General features: G+C 40.3%; 1 protein-coding gene across 4 annotated transcripts in view; it reads left to right on the top strand.

The window, feature by feature from the left end:
• The window catches only part of TIA1 (TIA1 cytotoxic granule associated RNA binding protein), a 55049-nt gene extending 40423 nt beyond the window's left edge, over positions 1-14626 (top strand). For 3 of the 4 annotated variants that reach the window (XM_070379318.1, XM_070379319.1, XM_070379320.1), the window contains one exon: positions 14431-14626. In XM_070379318.1, the coding sequence (XP_070235419.1) occupies positions 14431-14626 (196 nt within the window). The remainder of the gene's footprint in view (positions 1-14430) is intronic. The other variant, XR_011466023.1, reaches the window with a different exon arrangement.
• Positions 14627-15001: the final 375 nt, after the last annotated feature.

Here is a 15001-nt window from a genome sequence, read left to right on the forward strand (position 1 = left end):
CCTGTATATTGGAAGGCAGATTCTTAGCCACTGGACAGCCAGGGAAGTCCCGATCCAGGATATTCTGATGATCATTTTAAAACTTGAAATGGAAAGACAAAATTGGAAAAATTTCATGGAAAAGGAAAAATGTGCCCTTCTCCCCCTTACCTCCAGATTAGGAAACAACATATCAAATCTTAATCACAGAAGGGACCCCTTCTCTTATTAATAGTTAAGAAGACTAAGGTTCTGCCAGCTAAAGAATGCCACTCACCATCTGGCTCTGTAAGGATTAAGTTATTAGCCACTGCAGTCACTGACCTTCAACACACCTTGAAGGGAGTTCAGGGTGGAGATCAGAAACAAGGCACTCTGTGCTCTGGAAAAATTGGGAGAATAGGACTTCATATGGATATTTTCAGATTTTATGAACCTAGTTTCCTGCATCTTTCCATACTTAGCAAAACACTAAAATCATTAACTAATATACCTGTGCTTTGTCACCAGAAGCACCCCTCTACCAACGTGTGCTTGATGCACATACCCCTTCTCCAAAATCATACATGTGCTAACCTCCCCCGCTAACCTCTTCACATCACTTCCTCAGAGCTGAGAGACTATCTCATTGACTACAGTCCTCAGTAAGTCCCTGAATATAACAAACACAACTCTCACCTTTTTATTTATTCATATTATTTCATTTGACAGTTCTCAGTGACCAGTCCACAGTGCAACGATTAATAAGTAGCAGGATGAAGGCTAAAGGTGCAGGAAATCTCATTTCGGGGTTTTCCAGTACATACAAGCCTCACCCTTAACACATTTGTACTCAGCAGCTATTGTCAACAAAGAGTATGTAGATTTATTCTGCAATTCCATGGACCAAAACTAGGTCATGCCGGAACTCCATTAACTCAATTCCAACCCCTTCTAAGGGAAAACGTTCAAGTAATACGTCAGAGTATAATTAAGGGAGAAGAGATAACTTGATACAAACACACAAGTGATAGAAACAGCGAATACTTTGGTGGACAACACTCCCTTGACAAAACACTAAATCGCAGCCGACGTTGCTAAAAATATATAAAATCTAAGACTTGCATCAATGACGGATGGAATTCTACTCAGAAACAGGACTCACTCAGGCCTAATCTAGCCATGACCAGCCCTAGAATTGTCTGTGCCTTCCAGTACCAGCAGAGTTGTCCAGAGCACTCTTGCCATAGCAAAAAAAAAAAAAAGTGGTACAATCGCCTGGTAGGAGTAGATTCCACCACCTGATTCCGCAGCAGTTGTCCGCTGCCTCTAGGACGAGTAAACTACAACTCCCGTCAGACAACGCGAACTGAGGCGGGGCGGCTCTGACCAATAACGACTGTCGTTACAGCGAACAGTTTGGCCGCGTTTGTAAAAGGCCGCGGCAGGCGAAGAGAGAGGAGGTGAGGGCGGTCATCAGCGTGGGAGCCCGGGGCCGCGGGGTGGGGGGCGCAGGGCAGGTAAGGGGACTGTGTTGACCGAAGGCGTGGGCGGCAGTGGGACAGGGGCGTACAGCCGGGAATCCCGGCAGATAGCGTTTCCCAAGAGCAGGGTGCTGGCCGAGTGATGCTTCTACTCGGGCCTACTTAGGACCGGAAGTGAGCGGTCGCACGGGGAGGATGCCGGGAAATAGGTTCCCGGGTGATGCGTCTGGGGGCGGGCTGCGTCCTGGAAGCCAGGTGGAAGGTGCGGGACCCGCTGGCCGGGTGACAGGGGATCTTGAGCTTTCTCCGGTGTTCCGAGGCAGCGCAGGGCAAACGGAAGCAGCCTGGACCTGAAGTTGAGAGTTCTGCCTTTAGTCTTGCCCCTTCCTCTCTTTTCTGGTTTGACAAAGAATCCAGCAGATTCCAAACTCACCTTAGATTATCTAGAGGCTGGCCGAGGAACAGGAATCAAATCCCTGCTTTCTCTGAGCCACTGGTAAAATAATACCTGTTTCAAAGGATCGTGGTGAGCATTACATGAGTAAATGCATGGAAAGGGCTTACTTGTACTCAATAAATATTAGCAAGTTTTATGTTTTATTCATGGTGCTCGTTCACTTACTGTGCTTCACAAGAGTTAAACAGCGTTCAGCGACCTGAATATAGCTCGACAGCCAAATGGCACGTGGCTGAAAGCCCTCCACCACAGGGAGTGTTCGTGGGGTAGCTCTTCCAGCCCCAGTCCCTCTACACCATCCGAGGAGGCTGTTCAGAAAACTTGCCCAGAAAAGGAGACCCTTAAGGCAGAACTCAAATACAGATTCTTTATGAATCTGCATTCCTTCTCAGGTGGGACTCAGCCAAAACTCAAATTCGGACTTAAACCCAAGATCCCTGACTTAGGAGGAAATGGGAACTCACTATATTGATCTTTTAATTGAAACCGTTCAACTAGTGTCAGGACTTAGTGAAGCTCAGAGAGTTAAGTGTGAGGCAAAGTGGCGGGTAAAGAATGAGTTTATTAGCATAGGAGGCTTTTGAGAGATACAAGCAAGCCAGCAAGGGAGCACAACCCTGAGAACTGTTCAATAGGGCTGCATTTTTATAATCAAAGGAGAAGTGGGGAAGAGAGAAGACCACCTTCCCCCATTCTTGGACCTGCATCAGGGCTTACATCATTAGTTCCTCCTTTGACCCTCTCTGGCCTAATTGGAACTGTCCTGGTGCTAATTAAGACATTTGTATATTAGCAAAAGGCTAGTAAATTATACTAAAATATAGTGGGATTTCTAAACTTAACTAATTATCCTACTCTATCTGTGTCATTTACAAATTGTGTTACTTGTTCATGTATGCTTTCTGTAAGAAGTAATACTCGTGCTCAGTTGCTAAGTTGTGTCTGACTCTGTGACTGCTTGGACTGTAGCCTGCCAGGCTCTTCTGTTTATGGGGTTTTCCGGGCAGGAATACTGAGTGAGTTGCCATTTCCTCCTCCAGGGGATCTTCCTGACCCAGGGATCAAACCCTCATCTCCTGCATCTCTTATATTGGCAGGCGGATTCTTTACCATTGAGCCATCTGGGAATCCTAAATGATACTAGTACAAGTTTAAAATTCAGTCTTAAAAAACAGTGAAATGTGCATATCCCTTCCTCTTTCCATTTCCGAAGTCCCCCGTCACTTCTTTTGAGGCAATATGTTATATAGGTGTGTGTCTTCCCTGTTTCCTTTTTTCTCTTTTAAACCAGGAGTATCACATTAAACACGAAGTTTTATACCTTTTTTTTTTTACTCCACAGTGTATCTTGATATTTGTTCCTTATCAATACATATAGATCTGATACTTTTTAATGGCTCTGTAGTAGCATATTTTATAGTTACACTATGATTTATTTAGTTAGCTCTTAGACTGCTTCTGTTCTCGTGCAGTTTTGGACAACCTTGTATGGACTACCCCTGTGCATGTTTCATGTTCATGTGAGACTTGAACTCATGGAATCTTAAAAGTGGAATTGTTATGTCAAAGTGTGTTTTAAGTTTTATTTACATCCCTTTGAAGACGATATGGCAGTTTACACTCCTACCAACAATGCAGAGTGTGTTTCTCCACATCCTCCTGTGATAACATCTTTTTGTCACTTTGCAGAAGTCCTGTTTTAATTTGCTTCTTGCTTATTGCAAGGTTGAGTTTTGGACATTTAAAACTTTTTTTTTTTTTAATCCCCTGGTGGTCTGGTGGTTAGGATACTGTTCTGCCACTTCTGAGTGGCAGATTCAATCCTTGGTTGGGGAACTAAGATCTCACAAGCCACACCACCAGAAAAAAAATTTTCTTTCCTTTTTTTTAATAAGTTGTCTTTCCACGCCCTTTACTCATTTTTCTAGTGGGATTGCTTCTTTTTTATTGATTTGTAAAAACTCCAGTCTTCTCCAACACCACTCTTGAGAGTCCCTTGGACTGCAAGGAGATCCAACCAGTCCCTTCTGAAGGAGATCAGCCCTGGGATTTCTTTGGAAGGAATGATGCTAAAGCTGAAACTCCAATACTTTGGCCACCTCGTGCGAAGAGTTGACTCATTGGAAAAGACTCTGATGCTGGGAGGGATTGGGGGCAGGAGGAGAAGGGGACGACAGAGGATGAGATGGCTGGATGGCATCACTGACTCGATGGACGTGAGTCTGAGTGAACTCCGGGAGTTGGTGAGGGACAGGGAGGCCTGGCGTGCTGCGATTCATGGGGTCGCAAAGAGTCGGATACGACTGAGCGACTGATCTGATCTGATCTGATTTGCATTTCAAATATTTATTTTTCCCCATTAAATATAATTTTTACTTTATCTTGGAATATAGTTGATTTACAGTACTGTGTTAGTTTCAGGTGCACAGCAAAGTGATTCTGTACACATATATATATACATACATATATCCACTCTTTTTCAGATTCTTGTCCCATCCAGGTAATTAGAGAGTATTGAGTAGAGTTCCCTGTGCTATACAGTAGGTCCTTGTTGATTTTCAATTTATCCTTTTGTTTTTAGTGGCAGATTTATTGAAATATAAATCATATAACATAAAATTCACCCTTTTAAAATGTTAAATTTGGTGATTTTAGTATATTCACAGAGTAATGCAACCTTCCTTCACCCCATAAAGAAACGTCACACTTATTAGCAGTCACTTGTAATCCCTCCCATTCCCCTCAGACCTTAGCAGCCACTCATCTGTCTATGCATTTGTTGATTCTGGATATTTCGTTTAAATGGAATCATACAATGTACGGCTTCTTATGTCTGGTTTCTTTCATGTAGCATAGTATATCAAGGTTCATTCATCCATACCATACCATGTATCAGAACTTCATTCCCTTTTATAGCCAAATAATATTCCATTGTATGGGTATATCACATTTTGTTTACCCATTCATCAGTTGATGGACATTTGGATTGATTCTACTTTATGGCTTTTATGAATACTACTGCAATGAGCATTATGTACAAAACCACCAATTTTCTAAAGTGGTTGCAGCATTTTATAATACTATCAACAATGTATGAAGGTTCCAATTTTTCTTTATCATTATTATTGTCTGTATTTTTTTAGTCATCTTGGTGAAATGGCATCTCGTTTTGATTTGCATTTCCTTAATGGCATGATTTTGAACATCTTTTCATGTGTTTATTGGCTATTTGTATATCTTCTTGGGAGAAATATCCATTCATATCGTTGGCTCATTTTAAGACTGGGTTATTTGTCTTTTTACTGTTAACTTATAAATGTTTTTATATATTCAGGATACAAGTCCTTTATCATATATATTACTTGCAAACATGATCTCCCATTCTGTGGATTATCTTTTTACTTTCTTAATGCATCCTTTGAAGCACAGTTGTTTTTGATTTTGATTAAGATCAATTTTTCTGTTTTTTTGTCACTCAGGCTTTTGGTGTCATATCTAAGATACCATTTCCTATTCCAAGGTCACAAAGATATATGCCTGTATTTCTTCCTAAGAGTTTTATAGTTTTAGCTCTTACATTTATGTCTACGATCCACTTTGGGTTAATTTTTATATACAGTGTGAAACAGGGATCCCAACTTCATTCCTTTGCAGGTGGCTATGTATTGTTGCAGCACCATTTGTTGGTGGGACTGTCCTTTATCCAGTAATGGATCTTGGCATCCTTGTTGAACATCAACTGACCATAAATGAGAGAGTTTACTTTTGAATTCTCAATACTATTTCATTGGTTTCTATATCTATCTGTATGTCTCTTGTCACATTGTCATTTCCCCCCCAATTTTATTGAGATGTAATTGACATATAACATTGTGTAAGTTTAAAGTGTAACACACTTACATTGCAAAATGATTACCACTATAGCATTACCTAATGCTTTCATCACTTCACATAATTACCATTTCTTTTTAAAAAATCATTTATTCTTTTTGGAATAAAGATTTTAAAGCACTGTATCTTCATTGCTGCACCCAGGCTTTCTCTGGTTGCAGTGAGCAGGGGCTACTCTCTAGCTGTGCTGTGTGGGCTACTCATTCTGGTGGCTTGTCTTCTTGCAAAGCAAGGGCTTTAGGGTGCACAGCCTGTGGCTCACAGGCTCTAGAATATAGGCTCAGTAGTTGTGGCACACCGGCTTAGTTGCCCCACAGTGTGTGAAATCTTCTGGCCTAGGGTTCCCTGTGTTGCAAGGTGGATTCTTAACCACTGTAACTATGCTCTACATTAGATTCCCAGAACTTATTCGTCTTACAACTGAAAGTTTGTACCCTTTCACTAACATCTCCTGGTTTCTCCAATGCCCTAGGCCCCTGGCAACTACCATTCCATTCTGCTTCTGTGAGTTTAGTCTTTTCAGGTTCTACATGTAAGTGATGTAATACAGTATTTGTTCCTTCTCTATCCACATTGTCTTAATTTGCTGTGTAGTAAATTTTGAAATCAGGAGTGAGAGTCCTTCTACTTTGTTCTTTCTCAAGCTTTTCTGGCTCTTCCAGATCCCTTGCATTTCCATTTGAATTTTAGGATCATTTTGTCAATTTTTGCAGAAAAAGGCATCTAGGATTTTGATAGGAATACATTACATTGGATCTGTAGATCAGTTTGAAGAGTAGTGCCATCTTAATAAGATCAACTCTTCTGATTCACAAACATGAAAAGATGCCTTTCCATTTTCTAGGTCTTTAACTTCTTTCAGTTATGTTTTGTAGTTTTCACTGTACAAGTCTTCCAGTGCTTTGGTTGCTTAGTTTGTTTTCATCTTTGAACTTAGTCTAAGGTACTTTTTTCCATAAAGAAAAATACCATTTTCATGTAATCAAATGAGTCATAATTTTAAACTGGGTCAAATATTTGAGTAGTTATTTCCCCAAAGAGATAGACATATGACTAAATAAGCATGTGAAATGTGACCAACATCATTATTCACTAGGGAAATGCAGTAAAAACCATGGTGAGGTACCACTTCACACCCATTATAATCCAATGGCCATAACCAAGGAGACAATAACACATGTTGGCCAGGAAATGGAGAAAGTTTGTGAGAATGTATAATGGTGCTGGTGTAATGTAAAATGGCACAGTCACTTTGGAAAACATTTTGGCAGTTTCTTAAAACGTTACACTTAAACTTACCCCGAAGTGTTAGTTGCTCAGTCGTGTCCGACTCTTTGTGACCCCACAAACTGTAGCCCGCCAGGCTTCTCTGTCCATGGGATTCTCCAGGCAAGAATACTGGAATGGATTGCCATTCCCTTCTCCAGAGGAACTTCCTGACCCAGGGATCAAACCCTGTTTTTTTGCACTGCACTCAGATTCTTTACCATTTGAGCTACAGGGAAGTCTGACTACTCCTATTTATCAGTGTTGTTTTTTTAACTTCTTTATTGAGGTAAATGTAAAATTACCCTACCACTCAGTAATTCTAATTCTCGGTTTCTACCCAAGAGTAATGAAGACTATTGTCTACATAAAGACTTACATGTTAATGTGCTCGACAGTATTGTTCACGATAACCCTGAAGTGGAAACCATCCAAGTATGTATAAGGATCAATGGATAAACAAAATGATATAGCCATACAGTGGAATGCCATTCAGCAGTGTAAAGGAATGAAGTACTGATTCATGCTACAAGATGGTAGAACCTTGAAAACATGATGTTGAGTGAAAGAAGCCAGACATAAAAGGCCTCATATTGTATGATTCCATCTATATGAAGTGTCCAGGAAAGGTAAATCTATACAGATGGAAAGTAGGTTAGTGATTACCTAAGGGTGGGTGTGGTGATTGACTCCAGAAGGCAAGAGGGCTCTTTTATGGGGTGGTAGAAGTGTTCTAAAACTTAATTGTCGTGATGGATACCCAACTCTATAAACAATAAATATTATTGAATTTTACACTTAAAATGGGTTTATGTTACAGTATGTAAAACAATACCCCAATCATTTCAGTTCAGTTCAGTCGCTCAGTCGTGTCTGACTCTTTGCAACCCCATGAATCGCAGCACGCCAGGCCTCCCTGTCCATCACCAACTCCCGGAGTTCACTCAGACTCACGCCCATCGAGTCAGTGATGCCATCCAGCCCCCTCATCCTCTGTCGTCCCCTTCTCCTCCTGCCCCCAATCCCTCCCAGCATCAGAGTCTTTTCCAATGAGTCAACTCTTCGCATGAGGTGGCCAAAGTACTGGAGTTTCAGCTTTAGCATCATTCCTTCCAAAGAAATCCCAGGGCTGATCTCCTTCAGAATGGACTGGTTGGATCTCCTTGCAGGCCAAGGGACTCTCAAGAGTCTTCTACAACACCACAGTTCAAAAGCATTAATTCTTCGGTGCTCAGCCTTCTTCACAGTCCAACTCTCACATCCATACATGACCACAGGAAAAACCATAGCCTTGACTAGATGGACCTTTGTTGGCAAAGTAATGTCTCTGCTTTTGAATATGCTATCTAGGTTGGTCATAACTTTCCTTCCAAGGAGTAAGTGTCTTTTAATTTCATGGCTGCAATCACCATCTGCAGTGATTTTGGAGCCCAAAAAAATAAAGTCTGACACTGTTTCCACTGTTTCCCCATCTATTTCCCTGTGAAGTGATGGGACCAGACGCCATGATCTTCGTTTTCTGAATGTTGAGCTTTAAGCCAACTTTTTCACTCTCCACTTTCACTTTCATCAAGAGGCTTTTTAGTTCCTCTTCACTTTCTGCCATAAGGGTGGTGTCATCTGCATATCTGAGGTGATTGATATTTCTCCTGGCAATCTTGATTCCAGCTTGTGCTTCTTAAATAGGAAAAATTAATCATTTCTAGATTTAATGTTTACTATTTTCTGGATTCTGGGTTTTGTGTCATGTAGGCCATCTTCAATCTGACATCCTTAAAAAATATTTTAAGAAAAAATTCCCTCCTCTTTTTGTTCTAGTGTATTGATGGTTCCATTTTTTGTGTGTGTTTGAATGTTTTATCTGCTTGGAATGTATTTGAGAACAGAAAGTGAGATAGGATGAATAAGACAATAATAACATTTTTAGAAGTCAAATTTCTGTCTCCCAATAAAATTTTATTCTGTACCCAATAAATTAAGAAAACTAGAAACAATGTTCAGAATCTTTTCTACTGAAATACTTGCACCTATATACTAAAGTCAGTGTTTAAGATGTTAATTGCAACATTGTCTAGAACTAAAACTCACTGATAGAGATGGTTCAACTGTGGTAAAATATTAAGAATGCAAACTTGAGGACACTGAGTATAATGTAACTCAATTTTTCTAAAACCAAAATCCCACATTTGTACATATATATATTTATTTATTCATAAACACAGAAAATAGTCTGATGGATATATGCCAGCCTGTTAACTGTATTTACTCTTGAAAAGTGAGGATTTGTGGGGTGGAAGGGCAAGTGGGGATAGTGAAAGTAGAGCATAAAAGGGTCATTAGTCCTTTAGTCTGCTTTTGCAAGATCATAGACTTTATTTATTTACAAAATAAACTATAACTGGCAAATAGTTCCTCCTTTAATAAGCAAAGTTGTTCTGTTTTTTCACTTTAATAATAATATGAAATCATCATCATCAGTGTAATTTTAAAATTGATTTATATATAAAGCAATCTGAAGCTCAGAATTTAAAAGATTTGGTCATAGAGATAATCAGCTTTGGGTTCTCGTTCCTAAGAACCCACGTTTGACTGATTGAGAATACCTACCAAAAAAATGTATTGACCTCAGAAGGAAATGCTGTGTAAACAGGCTAATGTCTCTAGGTGTTTTTAAAGGGGTGATTTTGCCCCCCAAGAGGACATTTAGCAATATCTGGAGACATTTTTGTTTTTTTATAACTTGGGGAGGGCACGTTGACTGCTGCTGGGATCTAGTGGTGGAGACCCGGGATGCCACTAAACATCCTGTGACACACAGGATAGCCCCCCATAATAGTTGTTGCTGTTCAGTTGCTCAGTTGCATCTGACTCTTTGTGACCACCATGAACTGCAGCATGCCAGGCTTCCCTTTCCTTCCTTATCCCCCGGAATTTGCTCAAACTCATGTCCATCGAGTCGGTGATGCCACCCAACCATCTCATCCTCTGTCATCCCCTTCTCCTCCTGCTCTGTCTTTCCCAGCATCAGGGTTTTTTCCAATGAATCAGTCAGCTCTTCACATCAGGTGGCCAAAGTATTGGAGCTTCAGCTTCAGTATCAGTCCTTCCAATGAGTATTCAGGGTTGATTTCCTTTAGGATTGACTGATTTGATCTTGCTGTCCAAGGGACTCTCGAGAGTCTTCTCCTGCATCACAGTTAGAAAGCATCAACTCTTAGGCACTCAGCCTTCTTTCTGGTCCAATTCTCACATCTGTACATGATGGAAAGACTATAGTTTTGACTATATGGACCTTTGTCGACAAAATAATGTCTCTACTTTTCAATATGCTGTCTAGGTTGGTCATAGCTTTTCTTCTGAGGAGCAAGCGTCTTTTAATTACATGGCTTCACTCACCATCTGCAGTGATTTTGGAGCCCAAGAAAATAAAAATCTGTCAGTTGTTTCCATTGTTTCCCCATCTATTTGCCATGAAGTGATGAGACCGGATGCCATGATCTTCGTTTTTTGAATGTTGAGTTTTAAGCCAGCTTTTTCACTCTCCTCTATCACTTTCATCAAGAGGCTCTTTAGTTCCTCTTTGCTTTCTGCCATAATGGTGGTGTCATCTGCATATCTGAGGTTACTGATATTTCTCCCAGCGGTCTTGATTCCAGCTTGTGCTTCATCCAGCCCAGCATTTCGTATGATGTACTCTCCATATAAGTTAAATAAGCAGGGGACAACCTTGATGTACTCCTTTCCCAATTTTGAACCAGTCTGTTTTTCCAGGTCCAGTTCTAACTGTTGCTTCTTGACCTGCATACAGGTTTCTCGGATGCAGATAAAGTGGTCTGGTATTCCCATCTCTTTGAGAATTTTCCACAGTTTGTTGTGATCCAGACGGTCAAAGACTTTAGGGTGGTCAATGAAGCAAAAGTAGATGTTTTTCTGGAATTCCTGTGCTTTTTCTATGATCCAGCAGATGTTGGCTATTTGATCTCTGGTTCCTCTGCCTTTTCTAAACCCAGCTTGTACATCTGGAAGTTCTCCATTCACGTACTGTTGAAGCCTAGCTTGAAGGATTTTGAGTATTACCTTGCTAGCATGTGAAATGAATGCAATTGTGCAGTAGTTTGAATGTTCTTTGGCTTTGCCCTTCTTTGGGACTGGAATGAAAACTGACTTTTCCAGTCTTCTGGCCACTGCTGAGTTTTCCAAATTTGCTGGCATATCGAGTGCAGCACTCTAACAGTATCATTTTTTAGGTTTTGAAATACCTCAACTGGAATTCCATCACCTTCACTAGCTTTGTTCTTAGCAGTACTTCCTAAGGCCTACTTGACTTCACACTCTAGGATGTCTGGCTCTAGCTGAGTAATCACACCATTGTGGTTGTCCAGGTCATTAGGACCTTTTTTTGTATAGGTCTGTGTATTCTTGCTACCTCTTCTTAATATCTACAGCTTCTGTTAGGTCCATACTGTTTGTGTCCTTTATTGTGCCCATCTTTGCATGAAATGTTCCCTTTTTCTAGAAGAGATCTCTAGATCTCTTTCCCATTCTGTTGTTTTCCTCTATTTCTTTGCATTGTTCACTTAAGATGGCTTTCTTGTCTCTCTTTGGTATTCTTTGGAACTCTGCATTCAGATGGATGTATCTTTCCTTTTCTTCTTTGCCTTTGGTTTGTCTTCTTTTCTCAGCTATTTGAAAGGCCTCTTCAGACAGCCACTTTGCATTTTTGCATTTCTTTTTCTTGGAGATGGTTTTGGTTACCACTTCCTGTGCAGTGTTATGAACCTCCATCCATAATTCTTCAGGCACTCAGTCAGATCTAATCCCTTGAATCTATTTGTCACTTCAACTGTATAATCATTAGGGATTTGATTTAGGTCATACCTGAATGACCTAGTGGTTTTCCCTACTTTCTTCAATTTAAGTCTGAATTTTGCAATAAGGAGTTCATGATATGAGCCACAGTCATCCTGGTCTTGCTTTTGCTGACTGTATAAAACTTCTCTATCTTTGGCCACCAAGAATATAATCAGTCTGATTTTGGTATTGACCATCTGGTGATGTCCATGTGTAGAGTTGTCTTTTGTGTTGTTGGAAGAGTGTGTTTGGTATGACCAGTGCATTCTCTCAGGAAAACTCTGTTAGCCTTTGCCCTGCTTCATGTGTACTCCAAGGCCAAACTTGCCTGTTACTCCAGGTATCTCTTGACTTCCTACTTTTGCATTACATTCCCCTGTTATGAAAAGGACATCTTTTTTTGGTGTTAGTTCTAGAAGGTCTTGTAGGTCTTCATAGAACTGGTCAACTCCAGCTTCTTTGGCATTAGTGGTTGGGGCATAGACTTGGATTACTGTGATATTGAATGGTTTGCCTTGGAACAAACCGAGATCATTCTGTCATTTTTGAGATTGCACCCAAGTATTGCATTTCAAACTCTTTTGTTGACTATGAGGGCTACTCCATTTCTTCTAAGAGATTCTTGTCCACGATAATAGATATAATGGTCACCTGAATTAAATTCACCCATTCCCATCCATTTTAGTTCAGATTCCTAAAATGTCGATATTCCCTCTTGCCATCTCCTGTTTGACCACATCCAATTTACCTTGATTCATGGACCTAACATTCCAGATTCCTATGCCATGTTGTTCTTTACAGCATCGGACTTTACTCCAATACCAAATACATCTACATCTGGGTGTCGTTTCCACTTCAGCTCAACCTCTTCATTCCTTCTGGAGCTATTTATCTGCTCTTCTCCAGTAGCACATTGAACACCTACAGACCTGGGGGCTTCATCTTCCAGCATTACATCTTTTTGCCTTTTCATACTGCTCATGGGGTTCTCAAGGCAAGAATGCTGAAGTGGTTTGGTATTCCCTTCTCCAGTGGACCATGTTTTGTCAGAACTCTCCACCATGACCCATCTGTCTTGAGTGGCCCTACACAGCATGGCTCATGGTTTCATTAAGTTACACAAAGCTGTGATCCATGTGATCAGTTTGGTTAGTTTTCTGTGATTATGGTTTTCATTCTGTCTGCCTTCGGATGGATAAGGATAAGAGGCTTGTGCAAGCTTCCTGATAGGAAGGACTGGCTGTGGGGAAAATAGTCTTGCTCTGGTGGGTAAAGCCATGCCCAGTAAGTCTTTAATCTAAATTTCTGCTGATGGGTGGGGCCGTGTTCCCTCCCTGTAGTATCCAGCCCTAAATGTCTGTGGTGCCAAGGTGGAGGAACCCTACTATCAATCATATATCACAAAACTTCATTCACTCAGCAGATATTACATGGGGGATTAGTTCTTAGCACCAAAATGTAGGCATTCCTAGATTTTTCTTATTTGTACTTTTCAATTTGTTAATCAGTGGACTAGAGAAGATGTGAAGGGAGAGTCTTTTATCAGGACCATTCTTTGGGAACTTCCCTGGTGGTCCTTAACTCCTGGTGGTCCAGTAGTTAAGAATTCACCTGCTGATGGAGGGGATATCGGTTCCATCCCTGGTCTGGGAAGACTTCACATGCTGCAGGGAAAGTAAACAAGTAAGCCCATGCATTGCAACTCGAGAAAGCCCTCGCACAGCAACACTCAGCACACCTGGGAAAAAAAAAAAGACTGTTCTTTGGGGTCAGAGAGCAAAAGCAAATCTCACACCTTACTTCAAAATCATAAGCAGATTTACCTTTTTAAAAAGCATTAAAAATATTCAACTTTAGTTAATAATATGCATGCTGCTGATACCTGCAGCTTACTTTGAAATGCATCAAAATATGAAAGGGATTGATAGATGAAGAAAGGGATATGTAATAAACAAATATAGTAAAAGGTTAATTTTAGAATCTAGTGGGTGTGTATATGAAGGTTGACTGTATAATTCTGTTTTTCTATATGTTTGAAAATGTTCATAATGTTGGGGGAAAATCAGAAACAGAGATTCACATTCTTTTTAGCAGACACTGGGTTAGTGGCAACCACACTGCTGATTTTGATAGGTGGCCTCAGGCAAGTTACTTAACTTTTTGATTTTCATCTGAAAAGCCATTGTTGTTTGGCTCAAATATGGTGACACTAATATGGTGAGGTTCAAATGAAATAATGAGCATAAAAGCATGTTGAAAAGCATAAAGTGCTCTAAAAAGGCAGTGCATTACTCTTAGGAAGGCTGAGTGTTCAACTATTTACATACCTGGCTCTAGGTGTTTTTGAAAGCTCCCTGTGTAGTGACATTAGCACTGTTTTACCTTCTTGTGATTGGAAGTATAAAACAACCATGATAATTTCTATCAAATATTTCTCAAATATTTGTGAAAGACTTTTCTTTTCTAAAAGGAAAGAATCACTCTCTGTATAACTTTAATAGTTTTTTCCTGTTTTACTTACAGGCTGCCATGGTCTCCACTTAGGGCAGTGGGAATCTTTGACTATGGAACACTGGGCATGAGCCTTGCCATTGGCTGGCCGAGAAGGAGGAGGCAGAATGTCTCCATTGTTACACCACAGAGTTCAAACTTCAGAAGACTTGAGTTAAACAGTGTTTTTTACTCTGCAAATTGTTGCATCTTCATTTGTCCTCTATGATCATCACAAACTAATGAAACATTTTTTAGGTCTTACGAATTCAGGTTATACTGTTTTCTGGATACTCTGGCAATTGATACAGGTAAGATTGGTCTGAGTTTTGTGGGGAATGGTGAAAGAGAAAGAACTCATCCAGTTGCTCAAGTCAAACATCTGTGCATGTTGAAATCAGGTTAACTAGGGAATTCCTTGGCAGTCCAGTGGTTAGGGCTCTGTGCTTCCACTGCCATTGATCCCTTGGTGTGATCAAAAAAAGATTAGGTTAACCTAGCTTGTTGTATAAAACAAGACTGAATCTTGAGAAATATTTCAGTTATTACATTAGGCCTTAAAACTAGAGAGATGCAAAATGCAAAGTTTCCTACACTTTTATTT

The sequence above is a fragment of the Bos mutus genome, chromosome 11 (genome assembly GCF_027580195.1).
Source record: "Bos mutus isolate GX-2022 chromosome 11, NWIPB_WYAK_1.1, whole genome shotgun sequence".
Classification (NCBI taxonomy): domain Eukaryota; kingdom Metazoa; phylum Chordata; class Mammalia; order Artiodactyla; family Bovidae; genus Bos; species Bos mutus.